The sequence below is a fragment of the Hetaerina americana genome, unplaced genomic scaffold (genome assembly GCF_022747635.1).
Source record: "Hetaerina americana unplaced genomic scaffold, ioHetAmer1.1.p SCAF_5, whole genome shotgun sequence".
Lineage (NCBI taxonomy): Eukaryota > Metazoa > Arthropoda > Insecta > Odonata > Calopterygidae > Hetaerina > Hetaerina americana.
The window spans coordinates 9,101,828-9,127,579 of record NW_027287095.1 but is presented as its reverse complement, the minus strand read 5'-3'; the positions used below and the strand labels follow the sequence as shown (position 1 = coordinate 9,127,579).

At 39.7% G+C, this 25,752-nt stretch overlaps 2 protein-coding genes across 2 annotated transcripts in view; one reads left to right on the top strand and one right to left on the bottom strand.

The window, feature by feature from the left end:
* Window positions 1-25,752, top strand: part of LOC139693503 (nuclear receptor corepressor 1-like) — a 154,225-nt gene that overhangs the window by 52,054 nt on the left and 76,419 nt on the right. Inside the window, exons 7-8 of the mRNA XM_071591687.1 lie at window positions 3,161-3,981; window positions 20,259-20,359. Coding sequence (XP_071447788.1) covers window positions 3,161-3,981; window positions 20,259-20,359 — 922 coding nt within the window. The remainder of the gene's footprint in view (window positions 1-3,160; window positions 3,982-20,258; window positions 20,360-25,752) is intronic.
* On the bottom strand, window positions 20,949-22,919 carry LOC139694350 (B-cell CLL/lymphoma 6 member B protein). Its single transcript, XM_071592854.1, has 2 exons — window positions 22,482-22,919; window positions 20,949-22,409 (listed from the first exon to the last, which is right to left on the bottom strand). The coding sequence occupies exons 1-2, from the start codon at window positions 22,917-22,919 to the stop codon at window positions 20,949-20,951; spliced, it is 1,899 nt and encodes a 632-aa protein (XP_071448955.1).

The following is a 25,752-nucleotide window of genomic DNA, read 5'->3' as shown; positions in this document are numbered from 1 at the left end:
GCAAAAAGTGATACAGCAATCTCCCTCATAACAATGCAACAATTTCAGTGTGTAAAAATCATTTGCCTTGACTGGGATCCCAGTCAAGGCGAATGATTTTTACATTCTGAAATTGTTGTATTGAAATACACATTAGCGAATGATTTTTACATTCTGAAATTGTTGTATTGAAATACACATTAGCGGATGACTCCGTTAAAAGTTACTGTTGCGGCATCTCCCGCAGTTTCTTTGGAATCTCCCTCATAATATAAAAGAATTGATTCTTCTGTTTGTTCAGCGACACACACATTCATGTGCATCTTCTCCTAACATCCTCCACTTCAGGAAAACATTAGCCTGAAACAAAATCCTTCTAGTGTCCATTTTGGTAGCAGTGGGTAAAGTTTTAATAATACGAGATATATTATAATTCATTTTATAGCAATTATTTCCTGGAATTACGTTGAAAGTAGCTTTGCTGGTGTTTTATCATCATAGTGTAATGTGCAGCTAGCAATTACATTTCCGATGGTCATAGAAACTAACTACTGTTAAATTTCAATGTCCCCTCATGTTAACATGATGGTAAAAACCTACATTACAATAAACCATCCCTTGAGCCCATATATTGTACATGTATACCTACCTTCCTTCCATTCATCATTCTGTATGTTTTCCTCCTCTTACTTACTTTATTTACTTACTTTACATTTCACTATCTCATTCTCTAATATTCCATTGCCACTCAATTTCAATTTCCGGCATCTGCTATTCATACCATATCTGAATTTCTTGCTGCACCCATCTCTTTCTTCCCCTGGGCCTAGAAATACCTCCATCTATTCCATTTTTTTTAATTCTCCTCAATGCCCATATCTCAAAAGCCTTTAATATACTCATGCTTTAATGTCTCCCAACTGTACAAAACCATGCACCATATTGAATTTTCATCATGCCAAACCATATCCAGCTGGTGTTTATGATTAAAGATGAATATTTTTTAAGGGAATTTTTTTAAGAGGTTACATAAATTGTTACATAAGTGACCATCCATAAATCAGGCCCCCTCTTATCCAATTGCATTGTTGCCTTCTATTAATGTTAGTGAAACCTTTTTCTTTTATTCTTTTGTTCATAAAACAGTTTTGTTACACTTACCGGCGGCATCATTCCTTCCAATTTTTCTTAAGTTGAACTGTTTCAAATTCACTTGATATTTATCAACTTATGTTTAATTTATTGTGGATATTTTCTCAGTCTTTACTGTTTTCTCTTGTTTTTTTTTTAATTTTCAATTTTACTTAATATAAAAGTGATTTTTCTCTCAGCCTCTCAATCAAAAGCAAGTGCACATTTACATTTTTGTGCTTTAGCCATATTCATGTTGTGATGCATTCTAAAGCTACATTAGGACTGCTTGTTTTCATGCCTAGTATCCAAGCTAAGTAACAATTCTTAACTCAGATGAGTGCCTTCAAATCAACTCTGCAAAAGATTAAGTTTTACTTTCTTCTGCTGATCGAACCGATATTTTCCAGTACCTCCTGTTCCATTTTTTCTTTTTATATTCATTTGTAGATAAGATCATACTAAATTTATGAATCTGTTGTTTTTCTGTTGATGTTGAGACATATGGTAGGCTTGTATTTGTAGCCCTGTCCCTACTGTTTAGGAATTAAAATTTCCTCAAGGAAGATATTAACGAGATGGCAGGGTAGTTTCAATACAAGTTATGAATAATATTTAATCTTGGCTACATGTGCCCAAATGGCAGTCAATTTAGTTATTTTTTGCTTTACCCGTTTGATAGGCATTATTTATTATTACTTAGAGGAGTAGATGGCAGTCATAATTTTATCGATTTTCATGGAGATAACATCTGGATTTTTAGGTGCAAATATTGAACTTACTTAAGGGAAAAATCAGAGGACCTCACTATCAAATATCTAATATTTGATATTAAAAATTCAATTTTGCAAATATTCCCTTCAAATCATTGCGCAACAAAAAGCTCTAACTTTGGTTTCCATTCTAGTTCTGACAACCACCTCATAATTTGTAAATATTTGATCCAGAGGGAGAGGGAGCTTGTTTTAAGACTTAAATTTTAAAAATTAAGTATGATTGTCATATTTCATTATTTCTTTTTGGCAAATGGTTTTTCAAAATTAAAACTCTCCATTTTTATCTAGATAAAGTTCATATGATAGCCACCTATTTACCAGAAACTGTGCAAATATAATTGACTTTTGCTCCCTGTTATTGAATGGCGACCATTTCAAATTACAATTTTTTTCATGTTGCACAGGAGGTATTTTTTTATATGCGAATTGAATTTACTAATTTTTGGTGGTGGAGTAGCACATGATAGACAAATTTATTTATATGTAATTAGCTATTGTGCATCATTTTTCTATGGCTTTTCTTAGAATTCAAGTTAGACAAAATTATTTTTTTTTGTACATTCCAATTTATATGCTGTCATGTAAACATGGGGATCAGAGAGTCGGTTGTTTAGCATTCATGTTCTTTAATCTTGTTGTGAACATTTTTTACTCTGTATTTTCTATTGAAATTGAGGGTTAAATTAAAACTTTAATTAGCTTCTTAAAGATAGTAATCAACTGATTTGAATTATTGTACTCTTAAAGGTTGAGAGAGACTCTGGTTATTTCTCTTCCTTAAGCAACCCTCTCCAATTAATATGCATAAAGCAAATCATTACGTAACAGATTAATTTATGAAGCACGCATTATTAGACCTCATCTTAAGGAAATCTTGATAGGGTGGTTACCGATATTGTTTGTAGGGAGGTAGTTTTTGGAAATGTTTTGGTCCTACTCTTTCAATGCTTTGATACTGTACAAATGAGCAATTTTGAGTTACCCGAAGAATAATAGTTTCAATGATGAAACGTTTTGTCAGTTAGTCGTGATATACTTATATTCGATTATCGTTCTAATCACTTATAGTAAGTATGTTACTTGTTAGAAAGTCCTTAAACTGTTTTAGTTTTGTGGATTTTTATTTTTGTAGTTTTAGATTTGCTCATTTCTGTTGCAAATCATCTATTTTATTGATTCATTATGAAGCCTTTAAATGAGTGCTTGTATTAAATCTGAATGTTATCATGTTGTGTTACATGTGAAAGAATGATTTTTTGTTGCATTATTTACAGATGGAGGATAAAAAGATGCGATCGTATGCAGTCATACCTCCCATACTCTTGGATGCAAAACAGCGAAAGTTGACTTACCAGAATAACAATGGACTCATAGAGGACTTTGTAGCAGAATATAAGGAGCGACAGCTGCTCAATGTTTGGACTGATCAGGAGCGGGAGATATTTCGTGAAAAATATCTCCAGCATCCGAAGAACTTTGGTCTTATTGCTTCTTACCTCGAACGTAAAAGTGTGTGCGACTGTGTCCAGCATTACTACCTCTTAAAGAAAACAGAGGGTTACAAGCAGCTACTGAGGAAGTCTAGACAAAGGACTAGAGCTTCCAGAAACCCTCAAAAGCCCACGGCTGCTGTTGGTGGGGGCGCTGGTGCAGGTCTAGCTGGGGGAGCTGGTGGTGCTGGTGACCCCGGCACAACTGGTGTCACCACCAGACAGTCTGTGGCTGCATTGCAACGTGAGCAGCAGCAGCGTGAGTTGCGAGAACAGAGACAACAGCAGGAGAGGGAACGTGAACATAGCGTCTCGGATAGCATGTCAAATTCCATAATCCCCCGTGAGCCCTCTCCCATTCCCTCTACAAGTGTGTCTGTGTCCCAAACGAACACGGAAGGCAACAACACAACCACAATGGCACCATCAGCAGGTAGTTCGACAATGGTGTCCATTGGTGGTTCAATGGCTCCTTGTTCAACTGGTGGCTCTGGGATACTTTCGCCTTCTAATTCGTCAGGGGTGCAGCCTGTGACCAGTCTGTGTTCCATTATGAAGGAGGGGGTTCCTGACAAGGAAATGGATAAGGAAAACAAAAGTGGAAGGTGAGTGCTCCATTAGTTATCTGTAACTCAGCTTTTTTTTTGGATGATATTTGTGTTTTGGGTCGTGGGAGTCCAGGGGGTAGAGTGTTGGACTGCTGACTGGAGGGGACGGGGTTCGATTCCTGGGCAAGGCACCCTGGGCTCCTGCACCTCCACCCAAGCTATGTGATTTTTCAGGTACCAGATCTTCCTGGGAAACTATAACCGGCACAGGGAAAGGAACTGGCCCCCCTACCCTGATGTGTGAATATCACAAGCCATCGGGCTTAGTACTGGGTGAACCCTACCATCACCTACCAAACCGACCTTCGGGTTGATTACTGTGTTTATAGTTTATGGTTATTTGTGATTTGTCAAAAGTCTAAGAGAGTTTGGTTGATGCATCTCGGGATATTTTATTTGAAGCCGCAACCTTCAATGCACAGCAAATTTCTAAGTGTTCGTCCCTAATATTGAGGACCCAGGCTTTCATGCCAATTTGAAATGTATCATCTGACTTTTCAGTATTCTAATGCTGTCCCAGTTTAATTTCAAGTTTAGCTAAAGTTATTTGCATCTGCATGTCATCAGACTTGATTCGAACGTTTAAACTTCTAGTATGTTGTAGTAGAATTATTCATTGAAAGAACTTAAAAAAAAAAGAATCAAATATCAGGGTATTTTTGAATTAACTGACCTGGCCTCAAGATATCATAATACTTGGCAATATCATTGGGCCAATATTTGTCCATTATTCGTTTTGTCTTAATTAAATGCCAGGCATTTTGCTGTGTACTGAAATATAGCAAAGCTGGAAATGTAAAGTTCTGTCAGAATAATGAACATAGTTCAAGTAGATTTTGTGCTTTATAAAAACAATAAAAATTGATTTTGATCTTGATTAAATGAGGAAAATTGTAGAAATGATACTGTTTATGGAGCTATGGTTCACATCATCTGATGAGGAGATCAAATATGTTAGTTTTTCATGGGCACCTTACTTAGATTTATTTGTGCTCCTAGTGCAGTTTTCCTCAATAGTAGTATTTCCTACATCAACTCTCAAATCTATATAACCTTAAGGAAGTCATTATTGCAGACTAATAACATAGTGGTGACATACTTAACCTCAACAACTAGACGATTTCTGTTTTAAATCAGCCTATATTTCTGCTGGTAATCTTTGGAAAAATGTAGAAAGTTAATTTGTAAGAAATGAACTTGAGCAAATAAGAAGATATGCCAAATTAAGTTATTTTAGTTGAATTTTGAAAGTCTATTTTGTTGATTATCCATATAAGTTTTGTCTCCCTAATGTTGGTGACATGCATATATGTTAGGCACAAGAGAGCATTAGGCAAAAAATGCTGGAAGTCGGTGGTGAGCATAAATTTTCAAAGTGGCTTGCTTGGTTATTTCTTATTCTTCACATTGGTGAAAGATTTTTAAATCCTGATATCATACGTTAAATTTGTTATAAAAAAGAATCATGTCACTAACTAGCATAGGGGTTGCCTTCTAGGAATGATATTCATAGTGCAAGTTGAAGGGTTGGTGAAAGTATGAGTGTACATTCCTCTCATTCCTCCTAATGAAAATTTGCATACAAGGAACAGTTTTACTATTTTAATTTGCAAGAGTTGAGCATCTTTGAGCTGCATAGGATTATTTTGCACTTTTTATGTACTTCTGCTACTCTTCCAGCCTTGTAAGTTCTGTTTCCGTAAAAAAATCCCAATCATATTATACGTAATAAGTTTTCATGAAAACATTCAGATTGTATGAGATTAATTGTGGATTCTTGCTTCTTAAAGGTCTCAAAAGTCTTCGTTTGTCAAATATCACTTGATTTTTCTAGTTCAGATATTGTGACAAAATATTGGCTTATTCTAGCACTATATTTTAATATTTATATTGGTAAGTGATATTTGGATTGTATTAGTCTTTGATGAGAGGTTTAAATAAGCCTGGAAATGTGAGTTGATTGGAAAGAAAAATAAGATATTAATAGAAAACCCAAACAGACAGAAGTCTTCATCCCGAAGTGGTATTATTTAGCTGTTGAATGTAGGGTGGTAGAACTATGAAGATTAAACAGAAATGACTTGGGATTAATGCAGACAACCTATTTTTTGGATGGATGGACTAATGTTGAACTATTGGGTATTGCTGTTGAAAGTCTAATGGTAATCTTAACCCAACTAACTTCCATCTTGTAAGACTAAACTGGCATATTGAGTTATAACCCATAGTATTTTGCCATCATCAGTTCAGGTAATCATTTAGAACAGTTAATGGAAAATACAGTCCACTGTTGTGTCATTTCATAATGCATTCGTTAGCATTAAGTGTTTTACTTGTTGTTTATTAGCTCGCCATTTGATAGAAATATTTCCCTTTATCACTTATTGCTATCCATGGAGTATTGGTGATATTAATGTTTTGAGGGTCTAGTTGCCAGGATGGTAGGTTTTTGGTTTGAGTGTCTTTGCTCAAGTTTCATATTAATTATAAAGAAAAAATATTGCAATCACTGATGATTGTGAGTGACCCAAAATTCATATCTATTGAAATATGTCAAATTGACTGAGTGAACTCTCTTTCAAGACAGTTATTGTCTACCTTTGATCAAGAGCCAAGTGCAGTTCAATCTGCCGAAGATGGGATTGTTGACTTTCCATTTAAAAAAGTTGAAACAATGGACATGGGTTTCCTTGAAAAAATTCCAAATTCCATAGGCACACATTTATAGTGACTGAATAGGTAATCTTGAGAAGCACAGCGGTCCACAATTAGAATTAATTTGGTCAATAAAGGGGTTTGTCATCATGGTTGTTGTTAGACAACTCCAAGCCAGGTGTTGGCCATCCGCAAATATTCTGCCTGAAATTAGAGGGTGCCGCGCTTTAATTGGGGAAACTTTCAATTTGGATTTCCCGCCATATTGTAATTCCACTGGAGGGTGCGATTGACGTTTTTGAAAGCTATAGGCATCTAGTAAACAGTCATAACCTCAAAATGGCCGAGATGTTACGTACAAGTGCAGAGTACAATCTTAGAGCAGCTATTATCAAAAGTGTTCCCGCTGGGCGTTATACTTTAGTTCGATTCTTCTAGAACCCCGGATCAACTATTTACGATATTGTGGCTAAGTATAATGCTTTGGAAAAGTCTGGGCAAGGTTTTGCTAACCGGGCAAGGAAATCTCATTAGAGGAAATGCATGTTTGTCCTTGATTCATGCAATAAGCTATGATGAATGCTATCTGTCAGCACTTCAGTGTTGTTTTCAGAGGGGACATAGTTTGGAAATAAATTAATGGTTTATTATGTATTAAGATTCCTACATTTCTATCTTTGCTAGGTTTTTGTTATATTCAGATTCTGCCTTGAACATGTTTTACTCTAATGCAACTATTTCAGAGTGTAAAAATCATTTGTCTTGACTGGGATTCGAACCCAGATCCCTCAATATCCGGTCGAGGTGCTTTAGCCAGTTAAGCTATCCAGGTGTCCTGTTAAACTCTGAAATTTTTGGGGCTTTTTTAAAGAAACAAGATGTTGAGATGAAATACCGTGCATACAATGTCACAGGCATTCGTAGTCATGCGCCTGTGATTATATGTGCGGTATTTCGTCGCAACATCTTTTTCCTTTAAAAAAGCCCCAAAAATTTCAGAGTTTTAGGGGACGCCTGGATAGCTTAATTGGCTAAAGCACTTGACCGGATATTGAGGGATCTGGGTTCGAATCCCAGTCATGGCCAATGATTTTTACACTCTAAAATTGTTGCATTGAAATGCACATTAGTGGATGACTGCGTTAAAAGTTACTGTTGCGGCATCTCCCGCAGTTTCTTTGGAATGTTTTACTCTCCTTATTACTAAGTGATTCAATTACTCTTAAGCACTTTCCAGGTTTATTGTACCTAATAGGACAAGGCTAAAACTTTAATTGTATGATTTAGGCTCTACTTTGTGAAAATTCATTGTCATCAAATAATTTAACTTGGTATTTTTTTGCCAAAGTTTTGTGAAAAAATAACAAGTTTAATTATTCAGTGAAGACAAAAACTTCATTGACTGGGGTGTTAACCCTTCTTAAATTCTTCAACTGGGATATTCTTCAAAGGATTGGTGTCTGGGGAGTCCATCATTCAACTGTTAACTGCCCTTGCATACAGTTTGAGTTAAATTGGTTTGTCTTTAATATTTATCCATGCAATGGATATCCTCAAGGCACAGTGGTGCTAGTCAAATGAAGACCTATTATTGGAAATAATTACGTTGAAGATTCATTTGAATTATCATTGTCAAAGAAACAACCTTCTTATGTGGCTAAATATTATTTTATCCTGGAACTGGGTATGGAAATGGTAGTAAGATGTATGCTCTTTAGGCTTAAGGTTTTAGAAAAGGAATTAATTTAGTAAATGAAGGCATAATAAATTTAAAAGTGCTAGCGATTACACTTTTCATTAGGAATGTCGAGTGAGTAATTACGAATCCACAAATTGGGCAGTTCTTTTGATTTAACCCATTTATTTTATGTTTAAAATACCCTTAAGAAGCATTTGTTGATGTTAATTGTTGGTTCATTCCTCAACTAATTCAGTAACTAATTAGCAAAATCAATAAGTAACTGATTCATAGGCTAGCTTATAAATAAGCCACGCTAAATTAATAATCAGCTCATATATGAGCTGATTATTAAGGTTTTCAGAAATTCTCTAAAAAACATTTTGATCTATCAGTAAATTATGAAACCTAGCTCATTAATACTTGTCAGGATACCTCTGAAAGACTCAGCCTCACTTATAAAACTGATAGCCACTCCACAGGATATTTAAAATTACCATAGTTGATTTTGTTTGGAATAAACCACCCAACTTACTATTTACTGGGAATGTATTTGAAATTTTATCGTTTGAATCACTTTCATTTTTCTCTTTGATCTTGACAAAATCATTGAAAATACCTAATCGTGAGGATTATTTTTCAGTTTCATGAAGTATCCTTGTTCATAGTAGCCTTAGTCAAGGCAGGGGCACTTAATTAGAAAAGAATTGTTTCCATTGTGAATTGGAATCAAGGTGAGGATTGGCCTCTCTTTTATTTAATTTAATTAATTATCATTATCAGAGGAAAGGTTTCAATTTCCTCATTTCTCTAAATTTCATCAATTTCTCTCAAAATACTAGACCTAAATTATGGTAGCAGAAAGTCCTCCGTCTAAACTTACATATTGGAACTTGCCCTTGAGAACCGATGTAAAATGAAACATTTCCATACTAAATACTTGTGGGGAACACCACATTTTCATAAACACAATATTCAGATGAAAATTTGCCCAAATATGTTGCAGATTGAGTGATTAGCTGATGCATGTAATGCTGGGAGCAATTATGGCATTAGTTTGTCTGTATTACATGCAGTGATGAATCTGGCTACGAACATCTGTAAGGTGTAATGTGTAAAAAGATCTTAATTTAACAACTTTTACTCAATTTAGAGTTTATATGAAGAGAGTAGGTTGTGCACATTTCCTCTAAAAATTAAAAATTCCATTGACCGCAGATGCTATGGCCTATTTAAAATATGTCTAACAGTAATATGAATGTTTAAAAAATGTCTCATTGGAGCTTCTCTTCTGTGGAATCATTTTTGTTTCTTTATCAAAGGAGCATATATTGAAAGTTCTATCATACCAGATTTATTTTTCCTCAAGAAAATTGGGAGGCTTGGAGAAGTGGAAGTTTTGGGAAAAGTTTAGTGCATGATTCTTGAGCCTTATGAATTAGTGAAATGCAAACAAAGTTTTTGCATTAAATATAAATTGTGAGAGTTGACTAGAAGTTTACTAAAAATCCATATCCAATGGCTGTCACGTGTTGCAAGGTGGTGAAGCAATAGTTATGGTGACATGAGAATGGGAATGAATGATATAGCTGCTATTTTGAATGAAATATCATCATTCTACACCTGGTTACTGGGATTCTGCATCACAATTTTTAGGATTATAGTGACCCATTTGTTATTTACTATCCTCAATGCCCAAGTAGTAACCAGAAGTTGCAATAACTTTTGTACAGCCACAAATTGTTATTCAATGTGATATATTGGCACCCTAAGGACTCATATCATGACTTAAATGATTTATATGAAAGGTATCGGGAAAAGTTACAGAAAAATATATCAATTTCAGATATTTCTGCAATGCCTTAAAATTCTTCCAAGTACATTCCTTGAGTATCGACACACTTTTGCCAGTGGCTTTTTCACAACTCGAAGGCTCCCTGGTAGGTGGATTCCAGAAGGTCCTTATGGGTACGAATGCCAGCTTCTTTGACGGCACTTAGGATCCCACGGTGGTCTCCTTTGAGGGACCATTTCACTTTTGGGAATAGGATATAGTCTGCTCGTGCTGAGTTAGGAATGTAAGGGGGGTAGAGGAGGATTTTTATGATGCTGTTGCAGAAGGTCTTTGCAAGTCTTTGCACTCGACTCTGCTCTTGGTCGCCCATCTAGACCTTGGGGCTGAGCTTAGGGCAGATCTTTCCCATCGCCAAATTTTCAGTGTTAAATGTGTGCCATCTGATCAATGTCAATACGGTCTGTGATCACGTGCATATTTAATCGATGGTCTGAATTCAGCACTTCACACACAATTCAGGAAAAAAATTATTACCAATACTTTATATACAAACTTGTGTGTCTTAGGATTGGGCAGTCAGTCAGTGGTATAACCCTGTTTTCCATAATAAAATGCTGCATCAACCATCTTTTTATTATTTTAAAGGGATATGCTAAGGAAAATCAGTGAGTCCTGGATATTAACATCTGTTTGTAATTATTTATCTCATGAAGAGTAGATGTGATTAAGGAAATTAATTAAATGAAAAGAGATATCCTCTGACTTGATAGTATGCATTTTTTATGTTTTTCATTTGTGATTTTGCTAGAGTCAGGAAAACAAATATATACCTCTGGCATACTAAGGAAGAAGGATATTGTTTATATTGGAGACCATACAAAAAAGTTGGCTCGAATTGAAGGTAAACATTGTTTGTGTTAGGGCTGATATGACCCCATGTGATATATGCAGTGATATGCCTTTTGTGCATAATATGTTAGTACATTTTTTTGTCTGAATGCAAAAGTGCATGCCTTGGGAATTGGCCCAAAATTATCAATGCATTTGTAATAATTATTATTAATAGATTTCTAGTTAAAAAGTAATACAATATAATATAATCAGTTGGAACTATGGCATTATAATTCATATTATTATCATGAAGAGTTTAACCAACTGTTTCTAATGAGGATATGCTCTGCTACTTGTATAGAATAAGGTACATTTTAAATTACAATTGGATTAACGGATTGGAAGTCATTTGTAAAAGTACCGTCTGTATAATTTCATTGAAGAACTGTGTGGTTTTTAGTCACTTATCTCAACATGGATGTGCGCAGAAAAGTTTTTGTGTTGGAATAATTAAATGGAAGCTATTAGTTTCGAATGTAACTATTAGGGTAAAACAAGTGTTGTTTCGCTGCTGCTATTTTATCTACTGCATTACTAAGTACAGTAAAAATTAATATTAAAGATGAATTTTGAGGAACTTATGAGGGTAGTTTGAAAAGTTTCCTCCCTAATAAACAATGCATTTTTTCTTCAAATTTATTTTTACTTTTCAACTTAGTCTCCTTTTAAGGTGATATACCTTTTCCAGCAACGCTCTAACTTTTTAAATCCTTCCAAATAGTAGTTGATGCCTTTCTCCGCAAAATAGGTGTTTGCGTATGTGATAACCTCCTTGTCCGATGAAAACCTCTGTCCTCCAAGCAAACTTTAAGGTTAGGAAACGGAAAAAAGTCACTTAAGGCCAGGATACAAGCAGTGCAAGTGCAATTCATGAATTTTGGTCGTGGCGACCGCCAAAGTGTGAGCAGGTGCATTGTCCTGATGGAAAAGTTCTTTCTTCTTCCTTAAATGCGGTGTTTTTTTTGCAATGTCCACCTACAGCTTGTCAAGTAATGACGGGTAATACTATCCTGGTGTTGTTTTATCTTTTTGAAGATAATTGGTTTGTGCAATCCTTAGACTAACCCAAAAAGCAGTCGCTTTGACCTTCCTGGCCAATGGAACTGTCTTTGCCTTTTATAGAGCAGGTTCATCCTCTGCTGTCCACTGTTTTCACTGTTCTTTCTCCTCAAGAGTGTAGTGGTGGGTCCAAGTTTTATCTACAGTTACGAGTTGACAATGTGAATCGATTTGCTTAAACCGCTCCAACATGGCCTTGAAAATGTTCATTCAAATGTGTTTTTGGTTCAAAGTGAGCAAGCGCAACTCCCAACATGCAGATAGCTTGTGCATATCCAATTATTCAGTCAATATGTATGATAAACACATTATTTTGCTATGCCCATAATCTCGGCCAACTCTCTAACCTTTATAAGATGATCATCCAGTAGTACTATTTGGTGAACTCTTTTGATGTTATTGGTGGTTTTTGCAATTTTAGTTCGTCCTGAATGCTTATCATCAGCCAAGTTGGTAGGGGCATGTTTTAATTTAGCTTCCCAAAATTTTATGGTCATAAATAATGCTGCAGACTCCCCATACACAGCTTCCTACTTGTTTCATTTGCTTAGGTGTATTGCCTTTCAAAAACAAGTATTTAATGACAGCTCAATACTCAATTTTCTCAATTTTCACAAAACAAACCCCTCAGCTGCTCACTCCAATGATTGTCGAACATAACTGTCTAAAATGGCACCTGGAAGTTTGGTGATTACCTATCAATGGATGTGCAAACACGTTTTTCATGTTTGAGGAAGAGTGTTGCCATGTTCATTTTGAGGTAGGAAACTTTTCAGACAACCCTTGTATTATTAATATATTAATAAACATTATGAAGAAATATGGAAGTATATAATGTAGTCCAATTAGTATCATAAAAGTCTTTCACATTGCAGGTTAATAGTGAAAATATAGCTCATTGCATGTGCAGTCAACTATAAAAATATGGATTATAAGAAGGCTTAAAGATAGATTTATCTTCCTTTTATGCAAATTTGTTCTTAGTGTAAATCAGAGATCTTTTGATAATATTACCCATTTAAAACTATTACCTAATGTTCAAAATCAGAATCCATTATATTTTTTTAAAGAATTCTTTTTAACCTTAGCTTCTGTGGGTTCAATTAATATGTCATAGTTAAATTGGTTTGATAATTTGAATTCTGTTTTGACATTAAACTTGAAAATAAATTATTTGGTATAGTCTAATAAAATAGTGGGCAATAGAAGCATGGGATATCTGAAAAATAATATTTGCCATCATTCTTTGGTGATTCTTCAATACCATCTCAGTGACAAACCAAATTATGACATTCATAATGGATTTGCTCAATGAAATTTTACATGAATTTAGCTTTTGGCAGTATTCTAGCTCTATTCTATTTCTGAAACCCTATTCAATCTTAGATCCAGAGACTTTGGTTACAATTATTGGGCGAATCAGAATTTAGGAGCAAAAAAATAAATTCTAATAATTGAAAATATTTTTGGAAAGAAAATATTGATACCATTGAATCTATAGAATATTTGATGGTTCATTGCTGCCATTTAACTTAATTATAAATACATTAGTTCATGAAACTCTTTAGAGAGATATAACCACTTTTATGTGGGTAGGTTTTGACAAAATTCAAATAGCTAGTTGCAGTGTGAAAACTAAATTTTTCAAAAATGAAGGAATTTTTATAAAATATGTTTCAATTAATTATAATTGTCACTGACATATCATTAAAAAATTGGCGAGGGAATATTCAAGGCTTTCTCCAATTTTTCATCAGAGATTTATGTTTCTTTAAAGAATGGAAGACATTTGCTTTACGATGCCTTTGTTTTAAACCTTCAGGGCACAAACTAAAAATGTGTAATCTTATAAATGGCATTGTGTTCTTACTTGATGAGGTGTTGCAATAATATAAGATGACATTTTGCATCAGACTTACTTCTCGATGTATGGTTGTGTGTCAGAATGTAAATAATTCAAATCACATTATTGTTGTTTGTGGAGTTGGGGTAGGTTTGAAATGGACGAAGAAAACTGAAACATTTTTGTCCTTGAAAAAAACACGTAATCATGGGGTATAATTATGCAAAGTGGATGTCGCTAAATTTTTTATTAACTATGAATGCCATTGAGGTTGAGGTAAATGGGAAGATGGAATGTTTGTATATTTTCCTTTTTGAGATTAAATTGGTTATTTGGTAGCCTTTTTCGTCCGCATTGAAAGCATTCTTCTTCTGGGTTTCTATGCATAAGCTGTCAAGAATATCAACTTGGAGAAACCCGGGGGGAAAACGCCTGCAACCTCATGCTGTGATAACCTGCAGAATAACGGTGGTCACATTCTTTGACATTTTTATGCTTTGTTGTTTCTTGGTTGAATAGATTTTATTTACACTAAAATTTTGTAGGACTGGCTGTGATTTGTTAGAAGAATTGTTAAAAAAATTAGAATGCATTATTTTCTGTGTGTAAAGTATGAGGGGACCATGATGTGGCAAATGAAAAACTATGTGGTGTACCCAATATATTACTTGATCTGAATGAATGCTTGGAGAAGTAAATTATGACTTCTCAAAACACCCATTTTTCATTATTATACCAATATTTAAATGAGAATAGTGTATGTGAAAAACAAATTTGCACTTTTCCACGGATTTTTTTTGTAACGTACAACGCGTTTTAATGACGAACTTCCGCTACATCTCGCCTGAATCTGTTGAATATATTCGGAAAATAGAATAAGTTCAAATTTTTGAATGCATGTTACCAAGCATTAGTTGTGGGTGTAGATAGCACCCCTGCAAAAGTACTAAAGGATATGGGAAAACGGGAAAGGAAAAGTTCTTCTTTGGGTTCGTTCTTAGCGATTAGAATGAGGGAGGAGGAACTTGGATGAGAATTCTTTTTTTGAGCAGTGATGGTTTTCATCCCAAAAAAAAGGAAAAACTTGGTATTATGTGAGGTTAATAGGACCATAGGTTTGCTTTTTGTGTAGCTAATATAGTACGATGATTGACAGAAGGATGGAACTGAGGGAAAGTGATTAATTTCGGGAAGATCATGTCGGGTTTCGATCAAGAGAAGATGTAGACGTAATGACACAGAGGTAACGAGAGCACTAGAAAGGAATACAGAATATAGCAGAATGCATTTGCTTGTGGATTTCGAGGATGCTTTTGTCGTTGTAAGTTGGCCACGGGTAATCAAGTTACGCACAACACAAATTGAGCATGGGGGACGCGGAGGAAATGAATCGTCACCCCGGATGGAACGAATGGAGACTAAGAGTTGAAGATGGGTTTTTTCGCTGAAGTGTTTATTGTTGGGTTGGGCGAAGCGTAGGAAAATAGCTGTGGTTAGTCCTATGTCCGTCGAAATCCTATCGTAACCTCGGGAATACAATCAATAACGAGTCTCGCGGGCAAGGCTGGGCCGGAGATAAAAGGCAACGGGAGATAATCGAATGGGGATGAGGTGTGCGGCTACGAGAAAGAGGAAGGGTGCGCAAAACTCTGTCAACGATGACCCGGGACAATTATGCGCATTCACATTTTCATATTTAGAGGGGTCAACTTGACGTGATTTATAACTGAGAAATCAGAACATTTGTGTTCTTAGCACCCTTGAAAAGTACTGAAATGCAGCCGAATGAAAATCTGAGAATCCGCGCCATGACACCTCCACAGAAAAGACTTTTCTGAAGAGTATAATTTTATGGAGTAGAAGTACTGAAGAATATATGTATGTATGTTTCAATTTAAAATTTGGAAACTTCATGTGGGAAGTACGTACGATGTATGGATGAAGGCAGATTCTTCACATTAAGTTTGTAGAGATGCCAGCTTGTAACTTCATGAAAATTGGCTCGTCAAGTCTATTTCAATTATTAAGTGCTTTCCACGCCATATTTATATGACTAAAAAAGCTTCACCTGGTGTAGAATAGGAAAATAATTTCAAAATGCTTGGTGCGAGGAAGGGCCTGCGCATTTGATTATGAAAACATTTATTTCCATTACTCGATACCAACGCTTCAGCGGTTGTATTTACGAGATTCCCTCGATAAATTATTTACTAATAAGGTGATCTCTGTGACACGAATTTATTTATGATTACCTAAATCCGTTGTTTAAATCTCTATAATTGTTCATTCAGGCGGTAAAGAAGGTGACCTCTAGTTTAACGTGTCGTCCGTCAATATTTTTTAGTGAGGATTTTTCATACTTAAAAGATTTTTTTATTCTCCCTTATTTTCTTTGTGCGTGTTTTTTCGTGAAGATTCGTAGTTCCATTTTCTTTGCGAAACGTGTGAACAATTAGACTTAAGCTGAAGTACAACACTGGAATTGTCTTTGGGGAGCGCCAGAACTGGCTTGGGCGTTGAATTATTCGATTGCGACTATCGGCGTTGACAAATGATAAGGCAGTGCGCCGTATCTTAATTATGAGCAAGAATAGTGAGCTTGCTTTTGCTGACATTCAAAATATTCACGAGACTTTGCTCACCCCGTGGGATACGCGATTGCGTTTATCCGTTCACCGTCACTAAATATTCGTCAATTTGTCTCCGTGCAATTTTTATTGTGTCCGTCTCTCGGCCGCGTGAGAAATTTGAAGTACATCCCCCCCTTTTTGCATTCTTATGCGCGCTGTGATAGTCATTTACGCCCAGTGTGAAATCAGATACTTAGTTTCATGATATAATACAAAATCCACTTATCATTTTTGGATTGAAAGTATGCTAATTAATGCTATGCAATAGTGAGTCGCAAGCTGCATTCTTGGATTGAAAATGGTCCCAGCAGAGTCGGCAGGCAAGGCGCCCGACCCGCCGACTATACGATGGTAATAGCATATAAGGGTCCTAAGGACCGAAGTGGTCCAAGGTGAATGCTGTTGGGGAGACTCGTGAAAGCTTTATTAGGGGACGCCATCGGTTCGAATCACCGTTATTTCACGTAATATACGCTGATAGCAGAAACGTCTTGGCAAGTTCATATTTCAAAGACCCTTAAAGTGATTGATATCATATTTCTTTCCAAGATGGTTACAGGAAGGAAGAGAGTAGACCTTCTGGATGGCCTGAAGGCAGGTCTATGGCATGCACAATGAGGAAAGGAAATAGTAAATGGCAAACGTGAGAAAATCCCACGCAATAAGCATACTTGTGACCTAAGAGTTTTATTGATAATTCAAAATGCATCTTCTATGGGTAGATTACCAATACTGGTGATGATTGACATGATGAGGAGCGTGGTACCGTTGTGGTTGCATCGTTTGGCTACTGACCTTAGTGTCCCGGTTTCAAATCTCGGGTGATGCCTTTGGACATAGCCGCCATCTAAAGCCACCAAGGTTTGGGGTTACTTTAATCTCTTGGAAAACCGTATTGTTGTACTAGATCAGGAAATGGCCCCCGGCCGCCGTGAATTCTTATCCCACACGACATCGGGATAATTTTGGGGGTAATTGCCCTCTACTCTCAGCAATCAAGGCCAACCTTCTGGTTGATTACTGTGGTAATAGTTAAGTTTCACAAATGTTATATCTCTGCGAGATGAAACTCGAAATAATTAATTTATTTTTACTATTTGAAGTTCATAGTTTTTATCGCGAACATTGTTTACATTTTTTAAAACTCGTGGTACGAGAAAGCATGCATTAAAGAATGAAACTGCTTTTTCTGTTAATAAATGGGCGTTGATAATACTTGTGAAGGTTGCCTCTTATACACATCCCAAGAATCATAAAGACAGCGTTGATTGTTATTGATGTTGGTGTTCTAGTCAATGCATTTATATGAACACGGAGAATAGATCTGTTACACTCCTAAGCCTTACTGCGCCCGATAGTATTCACCGTTACACTTTTATGATATTTTTCAACTCTGTATACATTCCGCCTCACTTCATTCCGATCAACCCGTGTATTCTTTTTCTCCCTCTGCTCACTTACCCTGCATTCTCCCCTCAATGGGTCTTCAACTAAACATTACCACTCAATATATGCCTTGGATCCACTTTTCCTACCGTTTTGTTAATTTATCTCAATAGCCTAATAATAATGTTTTAGTAGAATGCTTGGGAAAGATGATATGGCAATTATGAAGTGAACCTCATATATTTTCATGCCCGTCATATTTCCCATTTACTGCAATTAGTTTGTAGCTCATATTTATCGATTTTTTCAACCAACTTAACCTAAGTTTTGTCTGTGACGAAGCTTGTAACTTGTGGACTCGAGACCTTGTTACCTTACTTTCCGCGCAGTGTACCAAATTTCTAGGATTCTCGAAGCTAGAAGTCGCCAGAATGGTACAGGAATCTTGTGCAAGAGGGGGATATTGACTTAGTCTTAATAATTACATTGCAAGGACAGACGGAATGTGGCAGTCGTAAACACCTAATTACGGAAATGTTAGTTCATCTTTCATTTATTCATTTTTTACCCATAGATATTGGAAGGAAAAATGTCACTCCTTAATTTCATGACACGTCTTCGTGTGGTCATGAGTCATATTGGTGCACCATCTTTCTAGGTGGTTCAAGGTGACTAAATTACAGCATTATTCTTGGAGTATAGTGTCCTTTTTAAAGTTGAAATTCTATTTGTTAAATCCGTTCCACGCAAGCTGTTAGATTATGTCATAAATATTATGTGTCCGATGATCTCCTTACGTATGAACCTCATGCAAAGTTATTTAAGGCATTCTTGACACACAGTCTCAATAAATGTTTGAATTATGGGTATTTGTGTTCCGTCTTCACCATTTAATTTTTTATTTGTTCATGCCTTATGCCTTCGTGTAGTAATTGCTTGCGCTAACCGGTCGCATAGTGCGTCCACCTTTTCATTTTTTACCCATTTATCATAACTTAACATCTCTAAAAAAGCAACTTGTAACTTAATATTTACAGTATTTTTTGTCAGGAAAGTGTTTCGGGCTTTACTTAGTGGCTTTACTCTATAATCGTGTTGCAAGAGAGAAAATTGATTTATTACTTGCAATAAATCATGATTTCGGTGTTTTAGTGCCAATTCCTCGTTTATGGAATTTTTATGCTGAAACTATGATAAGTTAGCGATCACAAACCAATGTGGAAATTCAACCTCGTTTTTTCTTCTCTATTGTAACAGAAATTTTTTCCGATTTTCGAAATCCAGAAGACTACCAATAGTAGATTGAATCTATGTGACAGGTCCTTTTAAGTCGTAAAATCGATTGACTAGTTTTTTAATAAATGCGTGATAGCTTAATAGTAATAATAAAAATGGTCCCTTTTTTGTAATTTCGCCGAAGTAGCAGCCTTAAATTTTTTCGGTGCATGATGGGGCCGGAGAGATAACCGAAGGCCTATCGCTGTAAGTCGTTTGAAAATGTTTTACTTTCCGCAAAATGATGAAATTCAAATTTCCTTCATTTGCAAGATTACTATGCAAATCTCTGGACCACTCCCATGATTCTAATCTTCATCTGCTGATGCTTGGTAGAATCTATCGAGAAGGGGGTAGGTTTCAATCTCGCTGATTGAATTGCTTTCCTGTGAGACCGTCGATGGCTTTTGCACCCTTCTATCCAATAAGGGAAGATTAATCTCTTACCTTATCATTCGACTTGGGAAAATTGCAATAAAACTTTTCGCAAATTGCGTTTGATGTCGAATATGTAGCACGTTGTGAATTTTGAAGCGATTTGTTTTTCTTTTCGTTTTTCCAAAACCGTAATGGTTTAAAAATCACTGAATTCAACCACAAATTAAATTATGTGCTTTCCAAGGATTTATCCTCGATTTAAATAACTATTAATGAATACTTAAGCATAATTATTATGTTTATATCGTGGATAAATTATAGCTGAAAAGATTGGGAGGGCGGCTAGTGGGTTTTCACTTCAATTAATGCAAATAAAAGACATGATGATGTTTTCAAATCGGAATATATTTACAACACAATTTCAATTCCATGTAGCAGAGGCATTGCCATTCATAAACAAGTCCTCAATGATGCACTAATTGGAATAAATTTGCCCACTACAATTTCACAACGATCGGGGAGTTCCATGTTGGCTGAGGATGGATCTTATGTTTAAAGTTTCACGACAAGTAAACAAAACGATGAAGAAGCGCCAGGATTTGGTGATATGTATAAATGCGAAAATAAAGTGTTTATTTTTTACGTTTCCTTGTATTTTGAGCTTTTCTTCTTTTCACTCCGCAGTGAAGGGAAGTTGGAAAGCAAGAAGGAGAGGAGGAAAGAGGAGAAGAAGAAGAAAAAGGAGGAAGTCGACAGTAGCGACGAAGAATGTGTCGACAACCAGGGTGAGTACCACTTTCCACTTTCTGCATTGCTCACTTTCCAGGATTTTTGGAACACATCACATGAAACACACGGTTGAGCCGCACTCTTCTGGCATAAGTCAAAGTGTTTCCTTCTTGAGCCACCAGTAGCCATCCGTATCAATCGACACTCCACTAAATATTTTTCACTACATGGCGGTGTACTTTGGTTCAATAGAGGAATGAATTTTTGTAATACTGATATAGTCACTTGGACCCTTTTAGCATCTTTAGAGGAACGTCGAAATCATTTAGATTTAATTTTACGCGCACCATCGTTAAACGTCCCACGGACACTCTTTATTTTGCACGTAAATTGCTAATCCAACACGAGATACAGTTTTTGGCCTCTTTGGGAACGTTAGCAATTGATGTTAAGAGTAATTGTCGTATTTTTTATTCACTTAACAAGAGTTTCCTGTGCCGTTAGTATGGGGGTTAGTCGGATGACAATGAAAAGAGGGAATCGGGTGGGGTAGCTTCGTGGTTCGGTAGTCATTTATTATGAATTCCTTTGGTCATCGGCGGGATCCATAGTTCCCACTCGCACCGTGGCGGGTGGCGTCTCCTGTTACCACTTCCCTCCTCCCGACTCCGACTTGAACACTGGGCTGAAGTCAATCTTGGGCTGGCATTCTGTCCCGGACAACGACGCCTCTGACACGGGCGCAAACTTCCTTTCGCATCCGGACGCCTCCCCTTCTCCACCACCTTCCGACTTCCCGCCCTCTGAGATTGCCGTCCCTTCCCTGTCCCTCCCTTCCGCATTACCCTCCTGCGGCGGTGGATTCTGCTGCTGAGGTTGATTTGGGATCGCCCCGCCCTCCCCGATCTCCCCAGCGTGGCACATCTTCCTATGCTTGTGAACGAAGTAATATGAGGGGAATTTGGAGCCGCACGTCTTGCACGGGTAATATTGAACGTTCATGTCGAGGAGTTTGACTTCCTTGACCACCACCTGGGCCTTCAACTTCCCCGCCACTCCGCAGCCAGGGGCTCCGGCCGTTCCCAGCTCGAGGGCCACTGGGTTTATGTGTCTCCTGGTGTGCTTCTGGTAACAGTAGTGGCTCTTGAAGGTGTGGTTGCAGTACAGGCATCGGTAGAGCGGCTCGGAGGCGGTGTTGGCCGTCGATGCTCGCGACTTGGAGGCGTCGGAGCTGATGGAATCGACGTCCACCGAGGAAGAATCGTCCCGACTGGCGCCCTCCACCACGCCCGCCGCTTCACCCACGTCCTGACCCATGGAAGGCCTCTCGACGGGTCCCTTTTCGGGTGCCGTCAGGAGTACGGGCCTCTCCCCCACCACCGTTAAAGTCTCCGTCCCACCTTCGCTCTCCGCCACGCTCTCTCCCAGCAACTGGCCCAGTTCGAGGCCGTAGTTGTCGTTGAGCACCCTGTGGAATCGGACGGGGCCGTCGCAGCAAGCCACGTCCAGCACGACCTTGGGGCCCGCCGTAGAGTTGGTGGAGGAGACGGTGGAGGAGGACGAGGAGGGCACGGAGACGTTGGGCTCGCTGCCCGTACCACCGGTGCCGGCCCTGCCGCCGGAGGTGGAGGGTGCCTTGGAGGAGGAGGGGCACGCGGGGGTCAGCGTCTGGTTAGGCTGCGCGGAGGGTGGCGGCGTACGCGAGTTGGAGGCCATGGAGAGGGAGGGCGAGGAGGTGATGGGCGAGGGGGAGTTGGAGGAGGGCAGTGAGGAGGGGCACGGGGAGAGAGAGGACGGGGTGCGGTTGCTGGGGTTGGACGGCCCCGGGTCGGCGTGGTGGATGGGCGGCGAATAGGGCCTCTCCGGGTGGAAGGGCACGTGGAGGATGGGCGGTGGGACCGGGGGCTGCAGCGTAGGCTGGAGGGGCGACAGTCCCGGTGAGATGGACGAGGAGGAAGACGTCGAGATGACGGCCCGGAAGGGGCTCGCCTCCGGGGTGTGCATGAGATGCGGGGGGGAGTGGGGTGACGGCCGGTGGGAGGGCGGCCACCGCGGTGGCACCAGCACCGGAAGCATCTTACGGCTCGGGATGGGCTTGAGGATGGGCTTGGGCGGCGGGGTGGGCGGTGGTGGTGGTGGCGGGGGCAGGTGATGGCCGGTGGAGGCGAGGGCCGCCGCGAGGGCCGTCCTCCTCTGCTGTTGGTGTAGCAGGAAGGCGCGGCAGAAGGCGAGCGCGCGCGGCATGTGGAGGAGGTGGGCAGCCAGGAGGACGCCGTAAATGTTGTCCGGGCCCAGGTCGAGGAAGCCCGAGTACATGAAGGCGAGGAGGGGGGCGAAGGAGTCCGGGCTGACGTTGGGCACGGAGATGGTGGGCGTGGGGGGTGGGACGGAGGCGTCGGACGCCACGAGGAGGGCCTTGAGGTAGCCACTGTGGGCGGAGAGAACTGCGCGGTGCGCGGCGAAGGGTCGGCCACCGACCGTCAGGATGACGTCGGCCGGGGGTAGCCAGCAGGCAGCAGCCGCGGCAGCCGCTGCGGCCGCAGCCGTGGCGGCGGCCCCGCTGCTGCCCACGCCCGGACCCCCCGGGTTTCCCAAGTGGGGCAGGGCGTGCTGCATCCTTTAGCCGCGAACTCTCGGTGGTTGAACGAAGGCTCCGTTTGAATATCCGGAAAGATTGTTCGCGTTGTTGATCACTGTGTTACCATCTCGCGCGATTTCAGTCTAGATTTAGTGGAGTTTTCGCGATTGATCAAGCTTTTATAGTCAAGACACGATTTCAATTGCGCTTCTTATCAGGGAGAGTTGTCTTGGGATTTAAATCGATGGCCATTTTGCGGTTATATGGCGATATATGGGTTTTTTGATACGCGAAACAGAAAAGGAAATGGATTTTATTTAGGCTATCCTTGCCATGGTTTCGTCGTGCAAAATTACCGGTAGTTCCTATTAGATTTCTCTGTATTATGTTTTACCATCGTAAACTTCTGTTCTTCTTTTTAATCAGTTTTAATGAGATCCTAGAGCTTGCCTATTTTTATCGGGACTATGTGTCCCCCAGCGCAGTAAATGGTTATTCCTATTTAAATTCATTTCGTACGCCATTAAATTCCTAGTTAATATACAGCGATCGCCAATAAGTTGAAATAGTCGACGAACTAAAATACTTCTGGAATGATATTTCCAAGGCTCCCGGTTGCAGGCTCAGAGCAATTCCTCCTTGAGGGGTCAAGTTATGTTTAGTTTGAGCTATATTTTCCCCACCTAATGGGAGCAGTGGCTAATGTTGCGTCACTCTCGACGAGGCAATGACCCTGGGATGCATAAATTGCGTGGGAAACCGCAATGTCGCACCGGCTTGAGATCAGCTTCTACTCCAGACAACTGCCCGAGGTATTTCCACCCAGTTACCCATGGCACTAGCGGGGGCGGCACCCGGCACTGACACTCGTGGAGGACGAAGATCGCAGAGGGGTGAGGCGAAGGGATGGGATGGGTGGCTGCAAGTCCCTCAGCGGCTCTTCGGGCCCCGCGTTGGTGGGAGGAGGTTTGAGTGTGTGGCCCCCGGCGGTCTTCGGAGGGAGAGCGAAAGAGACAGCAGAGGCACGGGGCCGAGAGGTCTTCGGCGTCGGCTCCCTTCTGGATGGCGCGACACCCTTCGCGCTGCACTTCCTTCCACCAAATGTCGCGTGTGCTTCTTTGTCTTCTCCCCCCTCACGCAGCACCCCTCTCCCGCCCCTCCTCTCTCCCCCGCTACCCTCCCGCCCGAGCTGGAGCGGTTCCCGCCACTTCCACCCGGGCATCAGAGCCGCGTCGCTCATTGGCCCGTCGAAGCCGAAGCGTCACGATCCCCGACGCATCTCATTGGCCCTCATCATCTCCCGTCCCTCTCCACATCCCCAAGATACATCGGATGCTGGGGGCTCGCGCTACGGAAAAGGGTGATGTGTCGAGGGCAGGGAGGGATGAGATGGGAGGGATAAGGGTGCGGCGGGGGTAGGGCTCGGAGCGATTGCCCCTTCTTCTCCTCAACCCCCCCCCCCAGCACCCCCCCTTCTCCACCTTCCCTATCTCCGGAGGTCCACGGGGAAATATGCTCTGATGGAGGAATGCCGGAGGGGCGGCGCGGCGTATGTGTGGGTGGTATGTGTGGAGGTATATAGTCGGCGAATGGGGAATTAGCTTCCGCGCCCGCTGTTGACCAGAGTGACTCGTGCTTTCCTTTGTACCCTCCGCGGCCCCCAAACTCACAAGCCTTCCTCCTCTTCCCACGTCCTACCCTAGTCTTGGTTTCCCTTGCTCGGAAGCCTCTTTATGTGTGTGCGCTCAAGGAGCGTCTTTTTCCAATTCGAGCTCTTATTTCCTTGCCGTGCGCGTTCAGTTTCGCGTTTCCCCTTCACGGTTCACGTTTCTCCACCTCTTGTGCTCATGCCACGATTCCCTTTCCGTCCTTCTGCGCGTGACCCTCGCCCCTGCGACGTTCGTAGATTTTTTCAAGGCGATCGTCTCATGTCCCCTGTGCCGTGATTTATTTTGATCGGTTGATTTTTATTTGATTGCGTTTTTTTCGTGCGGATTTCTTACGAGTCGTGTGCTTGTTTCCATATCGGTCTGTTTTATCGATCTTTTTTTTATCATTTTGATTTGGACGGTATGCTTGATCGGAAGGCAATATGTATCCGAGTAACTGACGAGGCAGTCAGTCATAAATTATTACCTTTGACTTATAACTATTGATCTGTTCCAAGGAATTTTTTTCGTCATTCGTTTGCTGAGTGAGCAAAGTACTTCCAAAGATAGAAAATATATAATTTTGAAGGTCGGCCATTAGTTCATCGATGTCAAATCAAAAGATGCTGAAATAAGTGTATACAGATTTTACACTTCTTTAGATTCAGATTTGCCTCATTCATCAATTTAGCACTTCCCTTAATCCTTTATTTCCTCTTAATTGACCTAAGTTATTAATTCAATCGAGTGCCGTGACTGTCCATTTGATTGGTTGAGAATCATTAGAGGAAGCAAGAGATTATTTACCGTGTTCATTCTTTTGTATTAGTCTGGAATTCTCGGGTAGCTTAGTAGACGGATCTTAGTCAAATAGGTGAGTTTATTTTTCCATAACTCATTTCGTTTTAATGAATATTCTGGCACATTTGGTGTGCCAGATCTATCCATTGGATTCGGGTAGACGTTAAGGAAGCAGCTAAGTGGCAGGTTGAAACGGGTAAGTTTAGTGCAACTTTTGCTCAACGTTATTGGAACCTTTGACTTCACGCATTCCCGTTGCTCCCGACTAACTTTTCGTCCATTTTAGGGATCATTCTTGGACTGCCCACGTTTTGAAATTAATAACTTGAGGGTGTCTCATGAGTGGCTTTAATAATCTTTCTTATTTTCTTAAAAAGTCAATTGAATTAGCTCCATATATTAAAATTAACTCCACATTTAT

Excerpts from the sequence above, each read along its gene's own strand:
- LOC139694350 (XM_071592854.1), bottom strand. The coding sequence starts at position 22,919 with ATGCAGCACGCCCTGCCCCACTTGGGAAACCCGGGGGGTCCGGGCGTG. Across the intron at positions 22,410-22,481 it reads AGCAGAGGAGGACGGCCCTC|CCCATCCTCAAGCCCATCCC; the intron begins GCGGCGGCCCTC and ends CCGCCGCCCAAG.